Source organism: Echiichthys vipera (genome assembly GCF_963691815.1).
Source record: "Echiichthys vipera genome assembly, chromosome: 1".
Taxonomy (NCBI): domain Eukaryota; kingdom Metazoa; phylum Chordata; class Actinopteri; order Perciformes; family Trachinidae; genus Echiichthys; species Echiichthys vipera.
In genome coordinates this window covers 21060424-21078000 of record NC_139826.1, presented here as the reverse complement: position 1 = coordinate 21078000, position 17577 = coordinate 21060424, and the positions used below count along the sequence as shown (strand labels likewise).

The window sequence follows — 17577 nt, the reverse complement described above, 5'->3', positions numbered from 1 at the left end:
CTGCTCATCATTCTGAACCTGACATTGCTATTCTAGTAGTTTTGTGCGACATTAAGGTGGCACCTGGACGCAGGCAACAGATGTGTTTCTAAAAATGCAGACCAGTGACAAGATAGACATTTCATACAAGAGACACATAATGTTGACCTACTGATTTGACTCTCCCTGAACCTGTTAATATTGCCTGTCACTATATTCATGCTGAAGGCAATAACACAATTAATTAAAACAAGATCTGCATTTTTTTGTACTATATTCCTTACAATTGTGCCGTCTTTTGGCTGGGATAGGTCTATAGGAGATGGAAGGCAGCTGCTGTTTTGGTGACTATAATGGTATTTCTTTATTTGGTCAATAAATTAAGGTTAAACTCTTTCACCCTCGATCTATTTCTCATTATCTATCTCCTCCTAATCCCATTAAAAAAATTCTTTGTTTACAACCAGGCAATTCTCCGTCTTGATACAAGCCCTGTGTCAGAGACAAGCTGCTGGTCCTTGGGTTGAATAGCCGTGCATTGTTGCATGACATACAATGGGGACGAAAGGGAAAAAGAAAAGAAAATTGTCAAGGTTATGTCTGCAGTAAAAAAAAAACAGTCGGGTTGGCCTGTTTTACAGTGAATTGTTGGTCTGGAATGTGTGTCACCACAATGGTCTAAGGCTCCTGAGCTTGAAGGACAAGTGTTAATAAAAATAGAGGGAGGAAATGTTACATAGTGGCATACCTCAGGTTGCAAAATATGCCTGAGTACTACTTGCACCAGCATGGAAAATGCAGACCAAGTTTACTTATAGCTAATGTTTTGTTTTTTGTTTTTATTGGAAAGTATCTTCAAACTCAAATGAGGAGAGATCACTGTGTACTTACTGTTTTGCAGTCAGTGACTAATATTGTCCAGTGCAAAATGTGCAGTGTGTTATAATAACTGGTTATCTAGGATATGATTTCGCGCAAGGAGAAATCCAACGGGATGAAACAGACACCACACAGCTTGCCCTATCCTCTTAAATTGATCTATCTGCGAGTTGCGTGTTTGCTTATCTGTGTCTGAGAGTGAGTCACACACCAACTACTCTCTCCATAAGACAGTAAATCAAGGTTCCTTTCGATCTCAGGGTTTATCTTATTCTACTCTAATCAGTATATTGATCTGACTGGCGAGAACCTGACTTAGACATAGAGTCAGTGTAATCCTTAAGTCCATTCACATCCTGATAGTGTGGCTCAAGGTTATACACAGATCACACTCAACCACAGTACTATATTGTAGCAAACCACACATGTCATAATTGAGAGCCTCATACTTGGGCTAAACCATCCACATGTGGGAAACATCTCCTTAAGTTTTTGGGGCCTGGTGCTAATCAAGATGAAAGGATAAGGCATGCAGATTTTTGTTATTGTCAACAAATCCTATTAAAAGATAAAAATGACAACAACAATGTGTTAGTCCATTTCTCACATGTTCCGACTTCCTTTCCCAGTCTGTGGCACTCAGTCCAAGCTCAATCATTAATATTCCACACCAAAGACTTATATATAGATGGACGACACCTCTCCACTTCCTCCCCATGTAGAAAAGTGAGGACAAGATATCCTGGATAGATGCTGCCATCTTGTAATTTTGCAACCAGAGTCTGCGCAGTAGTGATCAGGCAGTGGAGCCGCGGTATCAAAGTCCAGGCCATACACACCACCCAACCGATTACAAGTCAATCACAGCTATTAATAATTTAATAGCATACCATGGCATGGTAGTCTATGCAATAAAGCAATACAGGCTTTGGGTAAATTGGCAATACTTATTAGCATGATAAATTCACTGCTGGTTTAAAACTCTTCATGAGATTGCAAAGGGCAGAGGAGTTTGTGCTTACGTGGATAGTCTTTGGGATGACTCTTCTCTGACCAGTTCCCAAAGAAGGTGACTCTGTACTTTGCTGTTCCACAGGCACAACAGTCAAGCAAAGGTTTATCTGTTGTGTATCCGTACAGGGACTCTGTATAGTAATGAGGGGAAAGGAGAAATACAGAGGACCATGAGATGGTGTAGAGAGATTGCCTATTAATATAAGGAGCCGATGAGAGGGGTGCCCATCATACAGGAGGTTGTTTAAGGAAGCAGGGAGCAGAAGGATGAAAGAGAGAGAGGGCATAAGAAAAGGGGAGGAAGTGCAGCACAGCTCTTTTGATCGGTTGCACAGTGAGACATCCAATGTCATGCACAGTCAGGGGGTCACACCCATTTACAGCCATTCACATGTCAGAGCATAACGTCAGAGAGAACTGTCCCTGCATCAAAATAAAGAACGATAGAGGAAGATAGAAGATTAAAAGAAGACAAACAAAAAAGACTATAAGTGGGAAGGGAATAGAGTAACAGTAGGGAGATTGAAGCAATAAAAAATTCACAGTAATTTATTTATTGAATGTAAATAAAATAACCCTACCTTTCTCACACATTCGCTTAGTGAGTGAGCCTTCATCCTGGAAATAGATAATCCTCTTTTGCACAATGCTTGCCCTGCACACAGAAAACAAAAACAGATGAATGCTGTGAGGAGTGAAGTTTGTTAGGGCCAGTGTGGAGTGCAAATGTCAGCTTAAAGGCCAAAAGTATGAGTGAATGTTAAAAGATGAGAAACATTTTGGAGGAGCTGGGAGGTTTTAAAAATAAAGAGAAGACAACAGGAAGCAAGAAATGTAGAACATCTTGGCTTTTAAAATTTGACAGAGTCTGAAACGTGGATTGTGGCAGATGGAACAGCTGCAGAGTTATTCATAATTATCTTCCTGTTTTTTCAGAAGACTTTTAAAAGTAGGCATCAGAGCCCACAGGGAAATTGCAAAATCATGCTGTCTTTCAGATGGAGGCATTCAAAGGTTCATACAAAGACTACAAAAAGCATGCATCAGCATTAAGATAGTAATTTTTGTATTAAAACTAGTAATTTTTGAATTTAAAAAAGTCCCTACTGCACTTTGCAAGTAAAATTTTCAGAAATGCCCCGACATACTATATAGTAGCCTGTGCACTGTGTCAATAAGAACTGATTGACAGGCCAATAGTAATGCTCCCCAAAATGTGAGGAATGGCAGAGGTTAGCTTCTCTATCAGCAACAAACAAATCTTTTCAGAGGCTAGCAGACTTGAGAAAAGAACAACAGAAATCAAGCCTCCAGACACCTTGCTTCATCACAAACACCAGCCATGGCTGCAGGAAGGTTTCAATGGGGATATAACCCAACAATGAGGTGCTGGATGGAGGTTCTGGGGCTAAGGTCTGTTCCATGCTGTCCACGTCCAGCTGGACTGTTTGGATAACATTTATTCTGGAGTATCAAACTAAGCCAAGCTGTGTGTGCTATATAGAGCTGAGACAATCCTAGAACTGATCCCTCACAGCAAGAAAATACATAAAGTGACTTGGGGAACATGAATTTAGAAGATGAAGGAAATCAGATATTCATTCACCTCATTTAACTTAATTCCCTATTTTATAGGGAAACAATATTCTGATGAGTTTACCTGTGTACCTAAATTATGTGTACGTAAATGGACCCCATATGTATGTGTGTAGAAATATACATACATGATAATAGAAGAACTTAAGTGTGAAAATTGTCAATTACATGAGTCATTAAATGAGCAGCCCTGATGATGGATTTAAAGCACCGTGTATGGCTGGTCTGCCTTATCATGAGAGGCTGTTTTGTTCATAAATCATACTAAAGTCTTATACATACTACTGTATCCTGACAACACTCTGTTATACTCATCACCATAATCTCCTACATACACTACTACCAACGGCAGAGCAGAAAAATGGCATACACATGAGAAAAAAACAGTACTGTATGACATGTGACAGCATGCGAAGGTTTTGATTAAAATGGTGAAAATATTCAAATTTAATTTTCTACTTCTTTACACCAAGAGGATGAGAAGGAAAACAGTGATCTTCTTATCGTTCTAACAAAATGTAAGGGTTTTAATTTGCCTTAGCCTTTCCAGGTATCAGCCTTTCCAGCAAGCACAGGCTTTAATTGCATGAGTCTATAAGGGCGCACTCACAATGTCCTTCCGTACCGTGCCCAAACAGGTTTAACAGGTAAAGCCTAGTTCGTTTGACCAGTGTGAGTGCAACCGCTCCGCACCTAGCTGCAGCCAGCTGGCCGTCCACGGCCCGTTTGAGAGGGTTGGGCTTTTTTAAAGCGTGTTTGCACATGTACGAGCAGAGCGTGCACACGTGTACGAGCACGAGGCCTACGGCAGCTCTGACGTCATTTTATGTACGCCTGTTCGGACATAGAAAAAAAAAAAAAAAGACAGACCATGCACAGACATTTAACAACAACAACAATGGTGCCGAAAGGTTCATGTTGGTGTTATGCGGAGGTGGAGTGTTTACTGCAGATTTGGTCGGATGAAAATATTTAAAAACAGTCGGACAAGACGCACAAAAACTCTAGAAAGATTTGTAAACAAAGCAGCGCATCGCGATGACCTCATTTTATGTGCGCCTGTTCAGACATATAGAAAAAAAATTTAAAAAGATGGACCATGCACGGACATTTAAAACAATGGCGGCGAAGGGACAGGTGTTTGGACAGGCAATTAGCATTTGCGCTAGGCCCAGGCAGTGTGAGTACAAACGGACTGGCCAGCGGGGGGAGAGGGAGGGGGGGACAGGTACCCTAAAGCCCGGGGCACGGTTCGGTTGGACAGTGTGAGTGCGCCCTAAACCACTACAGCCTTCCTTTTCACTCAAAATATCTCCTCTTACACGCTTCTATTGTCCACTACATGCAATGTCGTTCCATCTAACAGAAAATAACAAAAAACATACCTACTCTTTCACATACAGTACACTGTCAGTCACTCCGTCTCACATTCATCATTTTAATTCACATGCACTACAATTCTCTCTCACAATTCTCTCCCAGTCTCAGTCAAACACACCATACTGTAACTCACTCTCATAAAAATATTGTTCTTTCTCTATTGTTCTTTCTCTCATGCAAGTGCTCTATTGGTGTCTATGCAAGATTATGGTGGTGTATGCAAGAGCAAGTATGATTTATGGCCAAAATGGCCTCTCAAAACACGGATGAAATGATTCAAGGTAAACCACACCATGAGCACATCTCTAATTGTTCGTGCTTTAATTCAATCTCAACCCAATTTCACATATCTCCCTGAGAGACAGAGAGGAGCACACTCACTGCCTCGCTGCTTGCCCACTTCCCCGGTCTGGCCAGACAATCAAGCAGAGTAATGCTTATTTAACATCCAATTTAAATTCTATTTCACTTTGCTGGATCCACACCACCACTGATCCCAATCACCCAAAAAGTGCTGTGATTTGAATGTATGTGAGTGTGCGTGGGAGGGAGTTTGTATGCACGTATGAGAGCTTAACAAAAAGAGAGAAAGAAGAGAAAGTGAGAAAGAGAATAAAAACAAAAACAAAAGAGCTAGAGATAGATTTTGTCTTTCTATGGTTACATTTCCATTTGCATGCCCAGTAGATGTGTAAAAGAAGAGAAATGAAGTCTCACTTTGTTCCATCTGCTCCTGCTACAGCCTGAGATTAAATTACTTAATTTTGTCCTATCTGCTGCTCCAAACAGAACTTACCAAAAATAATCAACTAAAATCCACTGAATAAATCCACTGCATAAAAACAAGTGTATTTACCTTTCATTTCTTGGGGTCTGATTGTCTGGTGGCCTGTCAAAGTCCTCCTTGATCTGTCCTATTGTAGTGTTGTAGGAGATAAACATGCTCTGATAGCTGCATGTGGTCATAACATTCATCTGATCATTGATACACTGTCTCACTTAGACAGCCCATCAGAACACATCGTACTCCCCTCCATATTGCACGCTAGAGGAGGACGACTTCAACTTCAACTTCAATGGTGACTGCAATTTATGGATTATATTTTTGGTGTGGCTACTTATTCTGGCTCCAACCACAAACAATTGGCTGTGACTATGGCTGTTGACTAGAGTTTCTTTTTACTTTTTGTCATCAAACAACTGCAGGTCATGTTGGATTTTTATCATAAAGTGCCTCCTAATGAAGGGAATGTTAATCAATTATTTTCAATTCAATTTAAATATTTCATTTAGAACAAAGTCGAGTGGAGAGATGAGACAAAATCCCTCATTGCTGTTAAGGACAGTTGGATCTGATATTGCGTAAAGAACAGTATGGGTAAAAACAAGGGGAACAGGGATGAAAACCAGTCTCATCTCCCCTTTTTAATTAAGCAACAGTAGAAAAGGCTTACTACACACAGGTACCAGGAACACAACACTGAAAATAAACACTTTTACTGGTTTCTTCAGGTTAAAATCTTTTCAGTCTATTCTAAGGTTGGGTTTGACTCAATTTTAGATCAAATTTCCAGTTGGCAGAATAGCTTGATTTTTTAAGTCTAAACGTTTACAAGTCTCTGACTTAACGTTTATCTCCCAATGTCACTTTTGCTGGTTAAATTGACCACGTTCACTCACTGCAAGCGAAAAGCTGTAGCTAGTTAACAAAAATTCTTTTAGTGTTCTCTGCAAGCCATTGCCTGTACTAACCAAAGATCCTTTGTTAGTGGAAAGACTCTGTAACACCACTGTACAATGACGAGTGGAGTCTTGTACAGAGTTCTTGTCAGAATTTCCATTTCCCTGCTAGCTGTGTGATTTATTGTGTTGTTGTGTTGTTGATGATGTTGTCTTTTTCTATTGTGTTTTCATGTGAATGCTGATTGCAAAACAAATTTCCCTATAGTGTGACAATGAAGATCACCTTGGACTGTGGGCTTTTGTAGTTCAACCAGATTTAGTTAATGCAGGGGTCAGTTCCACAACAATCTTGCAAAACCCCTGATGTATAAAACACATTTTCACAAAATAAGAGTGGAATACCAGCAACAGAGACACGGTAGAAACCAGAAAATCTTGGTCTGATATCATTCTAGCACGTAAGACAGTTGAAAATAACTGAATTGGATGTTAAGACTTCAAAAGCCAGTGCTCTAAGTTCAGGAGTTTGAATGAGCATCCTTGCCTGACCCTATCATCACCAACCACCCTTAGATGGAACTAAACCACCAAGCTCAGTCTTTCCATCTAAAAGACAGCAACTGCCCGTCAACTATACTGCAGCAAACCACTCAAGAGGAGCAAGAGTCCTGGGACAACCCAAGTCACAGGAGCTTTCTAACAGAAACACCCATGCCACAAGCACACTTCTAATTTCATGGCCAGATGTTTTTTTTCTCGAATAACCATGATATTTTACAGACAGGCAGAATGACCAAGCTCTTCTGGGATAACGGATTAAATTAAAAACAAACCTTTACCCTGCCTGTGGTTTTAATGAAAGTGACCTGCCTAAACAAATCTATAATATTAGCAATTATTTTATGTTATTATGTTCTTTCTTTCTGTGCATGTTTGTTGACACACAATATGTAGTTGTTCATGTTCGCATGTGTCTCTGGTGGTGTGGGTTGTACGATAACACAGCCATAGCATACAAGAATGCCAGTTTTCATATAAAAAGGCCTTCATTTGTCAGTTAGTGACAGGAGTTGAACCTTCTCCAATTAAACAAAGAAAAAACTGAAATTATTGTTTTTGGAGCCAAAGGACGAACAATCGAAAGTCTGCATACTGATATCACCTAAAGAATATATCAAGAATTAAAGGACCAATGTGTCAGCAGGACTTGGAAAAACTTGGCCATGCATTTATTTTCAGCAGGCTTGACTACTGTTACAGTGTCTTTACAGGTCTCCCTCAAAAGTTGGTCAGAAAGCTGCAGTTAATTCAGAACGCCAAAAGACCAAAAAAGTAGATCATATTACTCCAGTCCTCAGATCTTCACACTAGCTTCCTGTCTGTCAAAGAACTGATTTCAAAATACGATAGAGATCAAAGTTAAAGAACAACTAATAAATACTTGATTTATCCTGAAATACTGTTGTTTTTTACTGTTCATAATTTGATAGAATATCAGCTGTGGCTACACCCTTGCTGTACTAGCATGCCATTTTAAATAGCCAAGGCATTTCAACAAAAACCTTAATTATGTGAAAAAAGCAGTGAGCAAAATCAGAGAACACTTTCGGATACCTCACAGTTACTGGTGTTAATCTTGCATCTGGTGACAATTTACTTAATTGTTGGCCACACCCTATTTATCTGGCGGCTCTCCTGGTTACTTTGCAAGATGGTAAGCCGCTCTAAGGTGACTGAAACCCTGAGACAGCAAGTGCATGAGAGGACAGGATTATGTGAAGACTCTCAATGGGGAATCGGTTCAACACTGCAGCTGGAGTTGATCGGCAAGGATCTATCTCGGAACACAGTGTCTCGTCGTTTCAGATAATTTGGACTGAAAGTCCACTCTGCAGTGACCAAACATCTTATCAGCAGAAAGAATGAAAAGGCCAGACCTGGCATTGCTGAGGAGCGTGTTGTATGTGAGAGGAGAGCTGGTCCAGAGTGCACTTCAGTGATGAGAGTAAGTTCAATTTATTTGGGTCTGATGGGAAACATTATGCTTGGGGTAGGACTGGAGTAAGACTGAACCCAGTGTGTGAAGAAGTCAGTTAAATATGGAGGAGGAAGTGTCATGGTTTGGGGGATGTTTTCTGCAGCAGGATTTGGGTCCGTTGTACAGCTACATGGCAGGTTGAATGCAAATGTTTATGTGAACCTCCTTCGGCAACATGCAATACCTCCACTGCAAATGTCTCCCAATCAGCTGCAATTTTCATGCAAGACAATGCCCCTGTCACACTGTAAAACAGGTTACACAGTTCCTTGAAGCTAAGAATATTGAAACAATTAAATGGCCAGACCAGAGTCCAGATCTAAACTCCATAGAGAATCTCTGGAAAATCCTTGACATCAAAGTAATGGCTAAGAAACCCACTACAGTTACCGAACTGTGGAAGAGACTGAAGAAGAATGGACTAAGCTCAAACCAGAGCAGTTTGAGAAACTAGTGATGTCCTGTGGGCGTAGATGTGCTGGAGTCATTCAAAGCAAAGGCCTCAGGAAGATTGTGTAAATCATCTCTTCTGACAAAATGTTTACTGTTCTCTAATTTGTTCACTGTCTTTTTCACAAAATAAAGGTTTTTGTTGACGTGCCTTGTTTGTTTAAGAAAACATGCTAGGACAGCGGTGGTATAGCCACAGCAGATATTCTATCAAATTACAGACGGTAAAAAAATAACATTTAAGAAAAAATCAAGTATTTATTAGTTGTTCTCTAATGTTGATCTCCACTGTACTTCTTTTGGTTCTAAAAAGCAATGAAATACATTTCTGATCTTCTGCTCAGCTACAAACCTCCCAGACCTCTGGGACACGTCTGCTCTCTGTCCCCAGAGTCAAAACTAAACATGAAGAGGCAGCATTCAGTTTTTATGCTCCAAATATGTGGAACAAACTTCCAGAAAACTGCAGGTCTGCTGAAACCCTTAGTTCTTTTAAATCAAGACTGAAGACTTTTCTGTTTGCTGCTGCCTTCCAGTAAAACAACATAATTAATTACCTGCTTGTACTGCACTATAACTTATATTACTTGTAACTGACAACTGGAAATTCCTTTTCAGAAATGTTCTGATCTTTTAATTATTTCATCTGTATGTCACTTTATATATTGAAATGTCATTTTATGTTTCTTTCAAATGCTTTTAATGTTCTGTGTGAAGCACTTGAATTGCCCTGTTGTTGAATTGTGCTATATAAATAAACTTGACTTGACTCAACTTCTCAAATAGTAGGACTTAATTAAGACTTTTGTTCTGTTTGCAGCACAGAGGCACACAAAAAGCCTTGTCGTCTTTATGAGTGCCAGGTAGGAGGAAGAACAATGGAAAACCCACTCCCAGTCTGTAATCATGACTTTCAGAGGCATCTCTTTTTAACTTCTCACTCTCTCCCTCCCTATTGTCTGTACCCTGGTATTACTTTATCTACATCTCAGCACTTTCAAGTATCTCTTTCTAGGCTGTACGCTCTGCCACACTTTCAACTTTTTCCCTTATCCATGTGCCTAACTGAGTACAATTCTGCCATCATCCCACTGTTCTCTATGAGGAGAGCAGAAATGCTGTACAACATGACCCGAGAAAACTATCACAACAACATAGTGAAGATGAAAACAAAGAGGAGACAGATGAGGAGTGAAGAGTGAAAGAGAGTAAAGGAAAGTTCAGAGGTAATTGAGAGGGCAGGTCAGGAAGATATTCCAGGTAAATAAGGGAAATGGAAAGCACAGAGATATGACAGACACATTCTGTATCAGCCACATAATAACATGTATTATTAAAAACTCATTTTCATCATCCATTTGTACATAGGAACAGCAGCGATGAAGACCAGGCAGCAGATAAATTGACTGGGTACATACACAGTTAAATAATGCATTGATCAGGCATTGTGAGTCACAGTCCCTTGGTGTCTTTCAATCTTCTGTATTCCTATTATTTCCCCACAGTACTGGAATAATAATTGGATATTGGCCATCATTTTTCTTCATCTGAACATGAGTACCCTTCTGTATCAAGCAAGCACAGAGGGCACAGAATAGGAAAAGCAGAATTGATTTTTGTCAATCAGCTATATAACTAATAAGGGTAATGAATAGTTTATAAAGCCAAGTGGGAATGAAAATTTGACAAGACATTCTGTAAAAAGCTGAAAACACACTGCTGACACGCGTCACATGCCATCCTTAGCACCAATGAGGAGCGTCAAGCTGCAGTGTGTCATCGGCAGAAGATCACACTCTTGCCACACACTGTTCCACCTCAAATTTATTGACAACATCCAAAAGACAAGGACATGTCATGGGTGAGTTGTCTATTCTGGTTGTCTAGGTGATAGACCTGACACAGGAGCAGAGAGAGTTGCTACGGAAGTCGAAATGGGAGTGAAAAGTGAGCCTGGAAATAGGACACTGACGTGAAAAGTCGCAGGGGCACCGCGACTATAAGGACACGTGCCTGCCGGCAGAAAATAATAGGGGCAGCTGTTTTGATGTGCGTCTTACACATGGGTTTTGGCCTTAACAGTTTTTCTCAATTGTTTGACACAATATTTTCTGATATTACTAAGTCTGCCACGATATGATATTGATTCAATTTAAATGAATTCAGTAGTCTGTGATCGACACAAAACAATATCATATGCTCATTTAACACAATCAGTGACATTTACATCAATGAAACAAAATTATGTTTAGATACATTTATGAGCTCTTTCAGACATTTAAATTAAAAAACAAATTATAATTTTAGTTTATATAAAGTGGGAATTTCACTTTGCATCGATGATATTGGATCACTGGATTGATATATTGACATCGTTAGATGCATCGTTACACCCCTAACTGTTACCACTATCAATATACACTCACTGTTGTCAGTAAACCTAACTAAAAATAATGCTGTTTAACTCAAATGATCTGTAATAAATCCGTATGATCATTTTTGGAGGATATAGCTTGTGGTGCTGTTGAACTGAATTGCATTATACATTGATATGTTTCTGTTTGGTAGTCTACCCTTCTTGATATAAATGCTATGAAAATACAATAATTTGCCTTTTGTCATGTTGGCTGCCTGGAACAAAGAAAAACACACTTTTAAAAGCCAATAGAATTATTTGAAAATAGTCAGAAAATGACAATCACAAATCAAGGTATACTCAGTACTTGTATTTGTATCTCCTATTCTCCTATCCTCCACCAGTAGTGTACAGTGTACCTCTAAGCATTTGAGCTGAGGACTTGCCTCTGCTCATCAGGCTCAGCATCAGTCACAGTATACATACTTAATGACGACACAGCCGGAGCCACTGGGGGGTGCAGTCCAAAACACCTGAATGCTGGTGCGCCTGCGAGGAGTGCTCTCTGTTACTGCAGGGGGGCAGTTGGTCATAAACTGTGTTTCCTCCTCATCAATTATCTGCAAAGCACACACACACACACACATACACACACACATACACACACACACACACGCACACACGCACACAAAGAGATTAGTGACTTACCTCAAAGGCACTTGAAACATCCGCATGTGATTTTATTCATTAGACGTTGGACCATTTCACATTCATTTCCTCCCTCATTGTTAGCTTAAGTGCCTGTAAACACAATTAGCATCTGAAACTGATATTCATTTACATTTTCAGTACACGTAAAAAATACATCCCAAATCAGAAACATGATAGTTATTGGTACAACAAATACATCTCATCTCACATGCACTGGTTCAAACACTGGCGTTAAAGCATCCTGACCACAAAAAACAATCTTAGATATGATTAACAGGATAAAATAGGAATTGAGAAATCAAACATAGGTTGTACATGCTGTTCTCCAATCTTTTCTTGTACGATACTGGTTACTTTTCTAGTCTGGTTAAAATTTAACAGTCATAGTTATATTGTATGTAGTCTTTTGAAATGCTACTTTTCAAGGGGTCACAGGCCAAAATGGTTGCTAACCACTATGTCAAAGTAGGAGGGATAGGAAAGTTAATTTTCCTCATTTCAGTCCTTATGAAAATATGTGTGTTGGGGACAAGGACTCAACCTCCTCCAGATCTTCCAGCACAGTACTAAAAAAAGCTGGTTAAGGCATTTGCCACCAAACAGCAAAGCATAAAAAGTTAAGATATAAATCCAGTCTAGGAAACTGGTAATACTTCTTCCACTTTCCATATCATACAGCATAGCAGTCTTCTGTGCCAAAGTAATGATACTTTGGGGATTATCCTGGTAAAATAAAAGTAAATCCAATTCATCAATATTCAAATCTAATAGAGGGTTAACACTCCAGACTCTTTGGGTAAAACTGAAGAGTCCAAATGCATGCTGCCCTCTCTACTTAGGTGCACACCTGAGAAACTGATTATCTCACTGATTTTAACTGAACTGGAAATTAGTAGAGCGGACTGCATGAGGGAGCGCAGCCAGCGAGCTAATATTCACTGCCCAGAGACCAGAAGATCTGTTTGATAGAAAGTGACATCAGGGCAGTAAAGACGGGGCATTTTCTCACTCAATAAAGCTGTCAGCAGAGAATTTCCTTTGTCATGCCATGTTATGAATGAGTTCCCTCTTTAAGTGGATTGTGTGCGGATGTGCATGCCTTTGCGTGTGTTTGTGTGTTTGTGTGTGTGTGTGTGAGGGTGTGTGTGTTAGAGTGCATGAGAGGGAGAGACAGAGTCAGAAGGGGAGCCTGGAAGATGTGTGTGTGTGTGTGTGTGTGTGTGGGGGGGGGGGGGGTTGCGTGCCCATGCAGCCTATCTTGGTCTGATGGATTATACAGCTCGCCCTCCATGTTCCCATGGTTTCTAACAGACATCCTGGGATGGCCTGACTGGACTACAACACATGTCGAAACAAGTGAAATCTCATGAGAATGCATTAAACACCATCTGCAAAAATAAGCAACCAATTTGCTGCTAACTGACCTATGACCCATTTATTTCTTGGACGTGTCTTTATTCCACATTTTCAAATTTTCTTCCAATAGACAGTTTGTAAATGTTGGAAAAAAAGTTTGAAAAAGTTTTAAGCAATTGGAACAATTGAGTTGTGTTTTGGGGTTTATGCATGAATCAGCGCATCAGACTAAGTGCTGGGCACTACAGTAGCTGCTAATCAGATCCAAATTACATTAATCTAACACAAACATATAAACGGTACAATCTGCAGAGAAGTTGCGTTTCAAACAGCTTTGTTGTCCATCCATGCAATGCACCCACAATTTCTGTTACATCTACAATTCTGTCGTGTTAGACCCAGAGTGGCACCGATTTCACCCTTCACATAGCCACATTTGCCTTTTCTTGTTCTATCATTTCACCCTGCTGTGAAGTAATGTCTCGTCCGACATTGCCAGTAATACCCGCTGGTTTACACTCTTGCCAACAAACACACACACACACACACACACACACACAGTGGCAACTGACCTTCCCAGAAAGCTCAATAAAAGTGCTTTTCATCAAGTCGGGAGCTGTCCTGAGACGGCTGAGATGGAGCACACCAACAGATTTCAAATGAGCTGTATGTTAAATAAAGCCTGAAGTCTTCGGTTGCTGCTTCTTTTTTTCCTTCTTTTTTCTCAATGCCTGGAGGCTGGCCCACCCAAGGCTCTTTTGGGATGGAGGAATGGTGAGTGAGCTTCTGTGTGTGTGTGTGTGTGTGTGTGTGTGTGTGTGTGTGTGTGTGTGTGTGTGTGTGTGTGTGTTTGTGTGTACTTTTTTTACATAAGACACACAGTGATGACAGTGGGTTATCTCTTTGGACAACAGTTTACTTTTTATTGCGCTGTCACATAGTGCTGCTTACAAAACAGGTGAGCCTCTGCAGCTGTGAAAGAGAGCAGGCATCTAATCAAAGGCAGGTCCCAGTGATGACATGTCCATTTGTTTTACTTTTGATGCCAACATCTAAAGGCTACAGTCACACATCTATCATGTTATGTGCACTCCACAGTCATCCATGTGTAGAAAGCAAAGTGACTGAACGTGACTAAATGATGTAGTGTTTCCCCTCTTTACTCTTTACTTACTGACTTAAGTTTAGCGCCCTGTCACAGCACGCCACACTACATCATAAAGCTGCACACTCAAAGTTGACACTAAATAACAACAGCATGAAATCAATTGCAAGGACAAAAAAAAAGAAAAACGGTGTGGTGTTAGCGCTGGGTGACAAGACAAAAATAGCTGTTCCTGTTTTTTATGTACTCCCATATTCAAGGCTCAGGTTCACACAGAGTGCCACAGCAGGGCAGAAGCTTTCATCAGAGCAGGTTAAGGGCCGCTGTACAAATTTCCCCATGTATTGTGCTTCAGGTACAATAGGGTTTTATGTGGGAAATGACTGAAACTGACAGATTCACAAAAGTCAGAAAAGAGAACTCCACAAATGCTGTTAAAACCATTTAACAGCTGCTTTTTACACTGGCTGTTCTAGGAAAACATTTAATTTCTAATTCTGGTATTTTCTTATTTAAAAACACTGTATAATACTGGTTTTACTGTTGTAACTATAACATTTTGACATAGCTGACACCAATTCCTCAGTTGCTCAGTTCTTTTTTAATCTTTTGAAAACAGGTTGCCATCTTGTGCACTGGAGGCTCTATACATTTCTTGAAACTGCAGCCTAGACTTGGATGAAATAAACATTGGCAGGAGACAGTAAGTTAAAAGGCAGGAGTGAAGAACAAGAACCAGTAAAGTGAAATTAATGCAAATGTTATGAATGTAATGTTCCATTTTGGTGTCATCAACTTACAATGCAGTTCTACACTGAATGTAATTGTAATAACATATGTGTACATTGCATGTTGCTATTTAAAAGCATTATGTGTATAATTCTATGTAACATTCTAAAAAGAATGTATTACGTTTATCATTGAATTACATGTACCGTAATTTCCGGACTATAAAGCGCACCTGACTATAAGCCGAACCAGCTAAATTTAGGGTAAAATACAGATTGCTCCATATAAAAGCCGCACCCGACTAAAAGCCGCAGGCGTTTTGATGTGTAATTACCGTAGTATATAGGGGTTCCTGCTACCACGGAGGGGATTGTCGGGACAGAGATGACTGTTTGGGAACGCAAAGCGTCCCATTTATTAACAATAAATCTTTCAATCATTCAATCAAACTTTCACATCTTTGACATGGCGAACAGCATTCGTGCAGAGTACAAATAATACAACGGTGCAAAGTAATACAAAGTGCTCGCCTGTAACACGGCAGTAAAAGTGCAGTCCCGCGGCCGTTTACGTTATCAAAATAACCAGCCTACTACCGGTATATGAAAAGTCAGTTCTTCATGCTACATCATTGATGTCAAGGGTACGTGCAGCAGCTCTATTTCCTTCTTTGACAGCCAGATCGATTGCCTTTAACTTAAAAGCAGCATCATATGCACTTCTCCGTTTGTTTTCCATGTTGAGGGTGTTTGCATGAACACTTCCTTTGCGCAAACTGTCGCTGACGCTCTCCTACTCTTTGTTTTGCTCTCGTTACCTGGCGCCAGATGTCTGCCTCGGTCTCGCGCATCCTCGGTAGTGCGCGCCCCTGGTTACCGTAAGCCGTAGAAAAGCCGCACCGTTGAATAAGCCGCAGGGACCAGAACGAGGGAAAAAAGTAGCGGCTTATAGTCCGGAAATTACGGTACTTTCTCTCTCTGAACTCCCATTCATACCCATCAACCAATTTTCTAGCACCCGTCTTCTGAATATTGTATTAGGATTACAAAGCCTTCATTTTTGGCCATTATCACATGTGAGTAACTCCACCAGTTTCCTTGCTTTCTCTTTCTACTTTTCGCACTTTTGGCCCTACTCCGTTCGCTCCCCCTGCAGTACTTGGCCTGCCTATGTAAAATGCTTTTTAGCCTCTCAACTTCACCAATTGTACACTTCCTACATATATGAATGTTCTTAGATATATGTTCTTCTGTGGGCACGCACATTTCCTCAGATTATGCACATATGTACTGTACTTTAACACCCTTGAAAAGCAAAGCTAGATAGAGATGAGCTGAGCTGAGCTGAGAGTATGCAGTTTCATATGCTATATCGAGCCCATTAGAGGAGGTGAGGTGAGAATAATCACACTTTGACATGTGAAGAAAGGGTGTGCAAAGAAAAATCTGTCAAGATCCCCGTCCCCACAGTCTACAGTTATATCTATCTATTTTTTCTCTCCCTTCACACACACACACACACACACACACACACACCATGCGCAGTTCTTGTGCTGGAGTCGGGGGGGGGGGGGGCAGTACGAGGGTTTAACTACAGGTGTGGCACATAAAATGACTTAATTAATAACCATGTAACTGCACTGTGATAATAAGAGAAAGCATACACATCACTATTCTTTTCTGACAAACAGACAAGCTGATACCTCACCTGGAAGTTGCCAGTGTAGTCCTCATCCCTGTCTCCTTCTGTGCCTTCCTTCAGGGCAATAAGGGTGAACCCTCTGAAGTAAGAGGGGCTGGATGCACTGAGAGTCACTGAATGGAATCAAACAAGAATTGACAACAGACATCACTTGACAGGGAAAACAGCTGAACTGTACAATCCTTGATGCCAAAAAACAAAAAAAGACTAAATTGGGCTTGATTAACTTGCAGCCTGAGTAGTTTTACAGTTGGACTCCAAGGTGGTAATATATTCTGATATAACTGAAATAATTTCTTTATGCACAATTAAACAATCAACTGTTCTTAGGGATGTAGCTCAGATAACAGTAATTAAAAAAAGGTTCACTCCCAACTAGGCAGTATTTTCAAGAAGATGTTTAAGGTAACGTTTTTATGTATTTTGCAATTACCGGCAGAATATTAATTTACTTTGGGGGGAAATTAAATTAGCTTTACATGATGTTATCAGCATCTTGAGATAAGACTGAGTAGTTTTACAGTTGGACTTGCAGTTGGATAAACGGTAATATATTCTGATATAATTGAAATATTTCTTTATGCACGATAAAACATTCAA

At 40.1% G+C, this 17577-nt stretch overlaps 1 protein-coding gene across 1 annotated transcript in view; it reads right to left on the bottom strand.

Moving 5' to 3' along the window:
• The window catches only part of spon1a (spondin 1a), a 75494-nt gene that overhangs the window by 56722 nt on the left and 1195 nt on the right, over nucleotides 1–17577 (bottom strand). The window contains exons 2-5 of the mRNA XM_083913870.1: nucleotides 16984–17090; nucleotides 11862–11995; nucleotides 2454–2527; nucleotides 1881–2003 (exon numbers count right to left, since the gene is read on the bottom strand). Coding sequence (XP_083769996.1) covers nucleotides 1881–2003; nucleotides 2454–2527; nucleotides 11862–11995; nucleotides 16984–17090 — 438 coding nt within the window. The remainder of the gene's footprint in view (nucleotides 1–1880; nucleotides 2004–2453; nucleotides 2528–11861; nucleotides 11996–16983; nucleotides 17091–17577) is intronic.